Below are 8,530 nucleotides of genomic sequence, written 5' to 3' on the forward strand. Positions count from 1 at the left end.
CTCAAATCACAAGAAGCACAGGCAAAGAGCACTCCTTCCCCATTGTAGTCAATTTCTAGCCTCCCTTGTTCATAATTGAGCTTCAACCTCCCAACCATATAATCATATGGTACCAACAATTTGCTTAACGCACTCTCCACAATTTGTGCCACATCTTCTTCAACATTACAACCAAACAAATGAATAGTTTTCGCCATGAAAACTAGATTCTGCAAGCACTGAACTTCAAAATGAATAGTTTCTAATTTTTTTCCAATCCTCAAAAAGTGAAATTGGAAGTCAATTCCCAATCCTAGGTATCTAGAGGAAATGTATAATTGAGACAAAATTAGAATTTTGTAATTCTTATTCCGTTTTGCCATTTTGGACACAAATGCCAAATTTGACAAATTCAGATTTGACAAATGCCAATTTCAGTCAAATTCTACGAAGTAAAGGGGCCCTACCTTACCATACCTAAAGCTACACACTTTTGTAAATGTTGCTTTTGTATTGACATATCTTTCTCTAAATCTATTTTTAAAAAATAAGATCTATTATATCTTTTACCGATCTAAAATTAGTAATATAAATAATATTTATAGAAAAATTACAACTTATATTTTTTTAAAAAAAATTTAAAGAATGAATAATCTAACATAGATTGTGCCAATATAATATTTATACATATCACAAATGAATAAGCAGTTTTGCAGTTCTTAGATTTCAGTTGACACATTCTCTTATAATTTTGCTTATCAAGAAGCAAACAACAGAAAATGTTTTGTGGAAAAGGAAATCTAAAGTAGACTTAGATTAATACTAAAAATTTCTACAATCTATCAAGTACTATATTTGGATTGATTTTCTAAAAGATTTTTCACATGAGTCCTTACAAAAAATTTTGACAGAAGAAGAAAACCAGGTTACCAGTTAAGCAAAGGAGAAAACCAAAGATTTTTCTCAATACTTCCAGCGCAGCTAAAAATAAAATATGAGCTCTCCTATCGCAGATTTAAATGCTTCCTCGCAGCTAGGGATCGAGTCCAGGTACTCACCGCCATTGACCTGGTTTTGGTTCAGACAAATTACTAGGCCTAGAGAAAATATTAAACAAGACAAAAGTCAATTATGCAAAGAAATGTGAGGAAGAAGGCGACTTACATGGGCGTGAATCATATACATGCTTCTGCAATGATGCAGAGAGGAGATATGTGCAGTGACGATATCCAACTTATGCTTCTCCAGAATGTAGAAAATTGTGGAGAGCATGCCTTGTTTTGGAGGTGTGCAAATTATTGCTATCTGAGCGTCTTCTCCACACACGCTCAACACCACATTTGGAGATGCCCACGTTTGGAAGTTGCAACGCTCAAGGGCTGGTTGGGAGGTCCAGGGTTCGACTCCTGCACCCTCCATATTAATCAAGTTCTGATGCTGCTCCTTGTGCTTGAAAATGGTGCCTCCTGTCATCACTACGGCAGCGGCTTGAGCCTCCTTGGCTATTTTTTGGCTTCTCAATAGTTGAAAGGATCGCTGAAGTGACCTTATGTAGCTGATCGCCTCGTCCACTATTGTCGACTTGTCTGCCTGACCAGCACCATCAACCAATTACACCGTTATCTCTTCCACCCTAATTCAAACCCACAAAGAATAATCTATCTTGTAATTGAATTCAATACTTCTTTCAATATAGCGGGTTAGTTTTGTTTTCAGGATTGTGAAATGACTATTTAACTAGTTTCTATAGTTCTATAAATATTAATTATACTGAACATACACAGATCAATCTTTTAATACCAGGACAACCCTAACTATTAACCCTCCCCACTACTTTCCTTTGGCTTCGCTGTGTCTCATGACCATGAATATCAAAAAGCAAACAAAACATACACAATTCCCTCCAGAAGCTCTTTCCATAATCACAATGAATGGTATTGCTGCCGTAACTGGGTATGTTTGGGTAAAACAAAGATGAACTCTAAATCCGGCTATTAATATTGGAAATTGACATAAGAATAGGGTGAGAAAAACTGTGAATGCTTCACACGGTAAACAATCGTATCTTTGAGGTGATCAAATGGGGTTTTGCTTATACTGACCTTAGGTGGTAAGTGTGGCAGAAGGGCGTGAAGGCTGGAGAACATGTTACGCATCTTCTTGCGCCTCTCCCGTTCCGTCCAGATGTGAATCTCATGCTCCGGCTGAGCTTTATTTTGACATTGATGTTGTTCGTCTGTATTCATTCTTTCGTGGGAAACACTCCTGAAAATAGTAGGCTAAATTTGACTCATACGCTGCATAAGCAAATACAATTTGTATTTTTTTGCTAACATTACAAGTCAATTGTGTTTAACTCTGAAGGTAGACGCCTGCAACATCAGATAGAAATTCACAGACGAAACAACTAAATTAATAAATGCCAAAGTAAATCCACCTTGCCTGACACTGTTGTGGAAACCAGATCAGAAGCGTCCACAATCTCAAGTGCCTGAAAAAGTAACTCAACAGTGTAAATCGAATCGAAATGTAACGAAACGAAATCATTATCCTGATATAAGTAGCGATTACAGCATTTTAACTACTCAATGCCCAATTTGACGGGAAGAAAATATTGGGTGTCAATGGCATGCCAAGAATATGAAAGAAGCTACCTTTTAGAGTTTAAGGAAGCTGCTAAATATATGTCGAACAACTTGCTGTCACGAAAGGGATTCAAATGTTTCAAGGCATGGGAAAGGTATAAGTTGCAGCCAAGCCACACAATCAGATTTCAGCAATTTCTGTTTGGCAGATGATGGGAGCAATCGACAATTTGTGTAGGGTTAGGATAATGAAATGAAAATGAGATTCCTGAATAGTTGTGCAGCAGAAGAAATGGATGATAAAAGATTCTCCCCCCATTAACGCGTAGAAGAAAAGAAATTAGCAAAACACACCGCCGAGAAGTTTTACGCATGCCAGAAAGTTTCACGCGGGAATCTTCTCTTGCGTCGGATTTCCGCTGGGCACTCACTGTGAGACAAAACGTAATGATTGTGAAGACAAAGCAAGTGGTACAGGCTTACTTGGGTGCGGCGGTGCAAAGGGTTACTCTCCATTTGCTGAGTCAGTGCCACCGGACTTGCCACCTTATGCAATTACCAGAGAGAGGGAGAAGATCTTTTCTTGGGGTTTATAGAATCTGGATATCCAGTTGCTTATGTGGCACCCTGATTGATTGCCTATGGAATTAATAACTCTAGGAGACTGATTAGTCTAAGGGACCAAGGATTCACAATCTTCAAGTTAAATCATATTTCTTATCTTAAAATAAACTATGCATGCCCTGGACCTCATTGTAGATATCTATATACATTGTGTATATCTTGCAAACATGCAAGCTAACTCTTTCTACATTTCTTTAAGTCTTTTTCATCTACCTGTCTTACATCTTGAGATGATGTGAGATTGTGCTTAAGTGTGCTACTAACAGTTTAGTCTTCCTTTAATAACTAGTACCCTAAATATGCATTCTCTTCATGTTTCCAAGTTAGTTTGAACTTTTTGATGTAATGGGCCTTTTTTCTACCAATGTGATCCATGTTGAAGTTTGAAACTTTTCTATGACAATTTTTAGATATTTCCTCATTAGTAGGATACTCTTATAACTTGATGTTTCACATGTTCAATCATTTTATTTTTGTTTCGAATAAGCTTTCTTCTATCCACATGGCAGTTTGAAACTCTTCTATGACATTTTTAACTTATTTTCTCATTGGTATTAGGACACTCTTATAACTTGATGTCCCACATGCTCAACCATTTTATGTTTTATTTCATTCAAGCTTTCTTCCTACGATCAAGACCGACTTTCATCACAATTTTGGGCCATCATTGGTTATCTATGGTTTTAGGTTGCTTTAAGCAACATATTAACTTCGTTATAGCTACCGCCTCCAAACGAAAATGCTTCCACTAGTAGGACTTCATATGGCATAGACTAGGTTTTGATTTTGAGTTTGCTTGCAGTTAAGAGAATATGGATTCTCTATATAGTTTTTCCCATCCACGTTTTGTCATGTTGCCTCCCCAAACTTCATGACAACCGTAAGGAGCAACTGGTTGACCAATTAAAAAAAGTTGTTTTCTTGGGTTTTCAGTCGAAAAGTTTAGTCTACATCTATTTTGGAGTAAATATTACAATTTCCATCCCCACTCTACCCCTTTTGCTCTACAAGTCTCCTAGTTGAGCTTATAGTGGAAGCCAATCTCCATATATTTGCATTCTTTCACAATTTGTAATGAGATTCCTTCTTAAAGGAAGGTAGATTGGTTTACTTTCCTCTTTAAATAAAAAATCATGATATCCTATCTTGGAATTGTTCACCTGCATTCCTAACTCTCAACAGAAGTGTTCTAATGCCCTTAAGTGGTTTCTTAATCCATGAGTTACTTTTTATATTAAGATAAGATCATCAACGTATAAAAGTAGCTTCACCACATATCTTGCCATTTGCATCCCTTCTCTACATGATATTTCTCTAACCAAGTTTACAATTTAGCAACATATCTAAACAATTTACAAAGTGGGGGATAAAGGATATATTTTCTTGATGCCAATGTCATCGATTAAACATTCAAGCATTCATTCCCTTGCTCCAATTTTGGCTTTGAATCTCTCATATACTCTATGCACTATCACTCTATACACATCAAGAATACCCAATTCTTCCATTTTGTTCCACAACTTATTTCTAAGCACCTTGTCAAAAGTTTTCTTAAAGTCCACAAAACAACAATATATTTATTCCCCTTGATTATCCCATTTTTTGTATATATATATATATATATATATATATATATATATATATATATATATATATATATATATATTGTCGTTACTATTTCCAAACCCTTGTTTCTTAGCATTGGTTGTTGCAAATGCTTTATTGAAATATCACATTTGGAGAAATTTGAGTTGATGTTTTGAGAGTACAAGATTAACTTTCTTGTAAAGATGCACAAAGTGTTCAACTTTTAATTGCAGTGGTTAGATGAAGGTGTGCAATCATAAACAAATTGAATCAAATTAATTCAATGCCTATTAGGAATGGTAAAGTGTGTAAACCAATGTTATTTAAGGAAATTAAGTGTAAGGGAATTAGTATTCTTAGGGTGTAGTCTCATGAGGGGGGCTACATGATCTATTTTTTTGAAGTGGGTTGTCCTATGACCCCAACAAAAAAATTGCAACAGGGGTAATTGGAATCTTCTCCTAAAAAATAGCAGTGTGTACATTTTAGGGTGCAGATTTAAGAGGGTGGAAAAGATGGGGGGCTAGAAATTGCACCACTAGCTTAGGCTTTTCTTGTACCCTTTGTCAATCATATACCAATTTCTAATTTTTATCATTAATTTTTTAAAACATATTTGTTTATTTAGTAAGTGAATTGAATATGATAAAATAAATAAAAAATCATGAGACCACCCACTTCCATTAATTATGGGGCTTAAACTTTTTAAGAATAACTCCACTACAAAATTTATAGGACCTCCCATTTTAAAATAATCCTTAAAAAGTTCTAGAGTACCCATTGCATTAATTTAGGAAGCCCCCCTCCATGGGACTGTACCCTTAGTTTTAGGAATAAGGGTGAAGTACTAAAGAAAGCAATCCAATTAGTTAATAATCATTTTTGACGAATTCAAGTAATTTTAAAAAGTTGTTTAAAATTTAAAATTGTATAAATAAGATGTCTCCTTCTAAAATTAATTTTATAACTTATTTGTGTTATTACATTGAAATAATTTTGATTGAAAAAAATTATATTATGATCTTTAGTTAGAATATTATACAATGTTGAGAATTGTATTATAGATTTCTTGTTGCAAATGCATTAAAAATAAATTCTTTCTTAAATTTTTTAATGCATTCATATTTCTTGTTATATTATTGTGGATATTTTTGGCAGAAAGCCAAAACTAATTATTAATTTTTAGACACATGTTTAGGTTTTAAAAATTCATCAGATGGTATCAGAGCCCAATTGTTCCTAAGTGTGCAAGTAGATCGCTGAGTGTGAGGCAATTTCTACCAAGACCTTGGTTGGGTGAAGTTTATCAAAGAAGGGTTTTGATTTTGGAAGTCCTAGCTAGTTGGCAATTTGGTGTAGGGTTGCAAATCTATGGATTTGGCTTGCACTTGCAGAGGACTCACTGTTTGATTGTTGTTTGTAAAGATGGTTCGAGGAAGGAGAAATGTTGATCCAGAGTTATTGGACATGCTAAGGAGACTTGCAGGTAGAGTAGAAGCTATTGAGTTAGCACAAAATCATGGAAGACATCTTCGTAAGGTTGAGAGTGATGAATATGATTCTTTTTGGGATGATTTACATGAAAGAATTGATGATCTGGAAAATGCTAATTGAATTGGCATCTAAGGATTAGAAAGAAGGTTTGTTGGCCAATTAAAGTGATTATGCAGAGAAGAAGATAGATCATGGAAGTACATGATGATTTTTCTAGAATGGTGGAAGTATCTTTTGATTTTCATGAGCAGATGGATAGATCTAACATGGAAATTGCAGAGCATCTTGTTGTACGCAATGAGGTTGTTGAAGAGGAAAGTTTCCCTTATATTGGTAAGGGACCAGATGTTGTTAAATAGAATGATGTTTATGTTGGAATGGATGTGATTGACTTATCTATTGTTGTCACTGCTGATCTGGAGTTATCTGTTTATCCTGTTACGAATGATGTTGATCTGGATGTTGCTTGTGGTAAGAAGATAAATTTACTTGCTAGTAATATGGTTAAGGGTTTCAAAGATATTATTGATATGGATTTACATGATGATGTTGTTGTTGATATGGATCTAAACTTATATGTTGATGCTGAGATTCTAAGGGATATGGAAGTTATTACTAATGTGGATTTTGATGATGTTGTTGATTTACATGTTACTAGAAGAATGAATATATATATTGTTATGAGCATGGATGACATAGGGTTATTGTTGCATGTTTTTTATATGGATTCATTTGTTGTTGATTTGGCGGAGGATTCCTACATTATGGATTTATGTGCTTTTTTTATGATGGGTCTAAATTTATACATTGTTGACGATTGGATTTGTGACTTGGATATTATTGCTGATCTGGTTTTCATGTATGAGGATGATGTTATGGATGATGTTGATGATAAGTTGCAAATGGAGCATTGTTATTTTCAGTTTAATTCATATGTTGATTGGTTGGATGAGATTCTAATTTTTGAATGGATGAAGCATAGGTGGTTGATTTTTAGATTTGATCTCTTTTCTTTGATGGATTGGTAGCCTTTTTTCAAGATGAAGCTAAGTACAGAATTTTCTTTTGGGATCAAAATGTGGGAAACATTTTCCTATTTACCTAGGGAGGCCGATGCAGGAGCATCTAAATTCTTTTCTATTTACCTTGGTAGAATGATGCAGGAGCATCCTTGGTTTCTTATCTTTCCTACTCTTTTCAGTCAAAGGTTGCCAAGTAATAGTACTTATCGAGTTGTAGTAGCTACCAAGTGGATGTGGGGGCCAAGTGGAAGACTTGACCAAGTTCATGAGTTTACTAAATTGATAGTTCTAACTGAGTTGTAGTTGTTGCCAAGCACCAATTTGCAATAGATGTCAAGTTCCTAGTTGATGTCGAGTGATTTTTGGTTGCCAAGTCATTTCTGTAGTTGTCGAGTTCCTCATTGATGTTGAGTTTGTTGTGAGTGTTGAGTTCAAAGTTGTTGCTAAGTGTTATTTGGTCGCTAAGTCATTCTTCATGTGCAGAGTTACTTAGTGGATGCCGAGTGACTCTTCATGTGCTGAGTGTTCCTATTGGTGCCAAATTTTCCTGTATGTGTCGAGTGCTAGTATTAGTTTTTTGTGTCTGGTTCCAATTTGGGCTGACTTTGCTCGCATTTAATTTTTGGATGGGTATTTATTATTTTTTGAGGAGCCAACTTGTGGCTTTTCTTGTTCTAGAATCTTTTGTAGGCCGTTTTGGCAAGTATTTAAGGGGATCTTGGGTAGAGTCTTAAGCAGATTTTGGGGAGGAGATAATTTTTCGGTTAGAGGAGTCTTAGTTGGAGCATCTTAGAGATATAAGTTTGTATTTGAGTATGGAGATTTATTCCTCTTTGAAAGATGTATTCTTCTTTGTAATGGTCATAACTCGAAAGTTCGTACAGCCGGGCATGTTGGATGTAAACTTATTGATTTGAATATAAGAAATATTCCCTCTTTGGATTTGAATCTCGCTCCTCTTGTTCATTTTCCACTATATGTTGGTTATCTGGTTTCTAGATCACCTCATTTTGGGGTACATTCAGATTCATACTACATTGGATGGTATCAGAGCCTAATTTTTCCTGAGTGTGCAAGCACATCACCGAGTGTGAGGTAGTTTATACCAGGACCTTGGTCATGTGAAGTTTATCAGAGAAGGGTTTTGATTTTGGAAGTGCTAGCTAGTTGGCAATTTGGTGTAGGGTTGCAGATCTATGGATTTGGCCTACACTTGCAGAGGACTCACCAAATGTTTGA

The 8,530-nt window shown here is 35.3% G+C and overlaps 1 protein-coding gene across 2 annotated transcripts; it reads right to left on the minus strand.

The window, feature by feature from the left end:
- Positions 1-819: 819 nt before the first annotated feature.
- On the minus strand, positions 820-2,805 carry LOC149527851 (transcription factor bHLH95-like). Of its 2 annotated transcripts, XM_089812068.1 has the most exons (5): positions 2,634-2,805; positions 2,417-2,470; positions 2,082-2,244; positions 1,144-1,569; positions 820-1,047 (listed from the first exon to the last, which is right to left on the minus strand). In XM_089812068.1, exons 3-5 carry the CDS (start codon positions 2,223-2,225, stop codon positions 961-963), a joined length of 657 nt encoding a protein of 218 aa, XP_089668194.1. In that variant the 5' UTR covers positions 2,226-2,244; positions 2,417-2,470; positions 2,634-2,805; the 3' UTR covers positions 820-960. The 2 variants fall into 2 exon arrangements, with proteins under 2 accessions (XP_089668194.1, XP_089668193.1); XM_089812067.1 differs by lacking the exon at positions 2,634-2,805 and having other exon boundaries at positions 2,417-2,600.
- Positions 2,806-8,530: the final 5,725 nt, after the last annotated feature.

Source organism: Cupressus sempervirens, unplaced genomic scaffold (assembly GCF_028749045.1).
Source record: "Cupressus sempervirens isolate cs-2001-9-10 unplaced genomic scaffold, ASM2874904v1 CseChr00s100002_01, whole genome shotgun sequence".
NCBI lineage: Eukaryota > Viridiplantae > Streptophyta > Pinopsida > Cupressales > Cupressaceae > Cupressus > Cupressus sempervirens.

Excerpts from the sequence above, each read along its gene's own strand:
- LOC149527851 (XM_089812067.1), bottom strand. The coding sequence starts at position 2,526 with ATGATTTCGTTTCGTTACATTTCGATTCGATTTACACTGTTGAGTTAC. Across the intron at positions 2,245-2,416 it reads CCACAACAGTGTCAGGCAAG|GAGTGTTTCCCACGAAAGAA; the intron begins GTGGATTTACTT and ends TACTATTTTCAG. Across the intron at positions 1,570-2,081 it reads TGCCACACTTACCACCTAAG|GCAGACAAGTCGACAATAGT; the intron begins GTCAGTATAAGC and ends GGTGCTGGTCAG.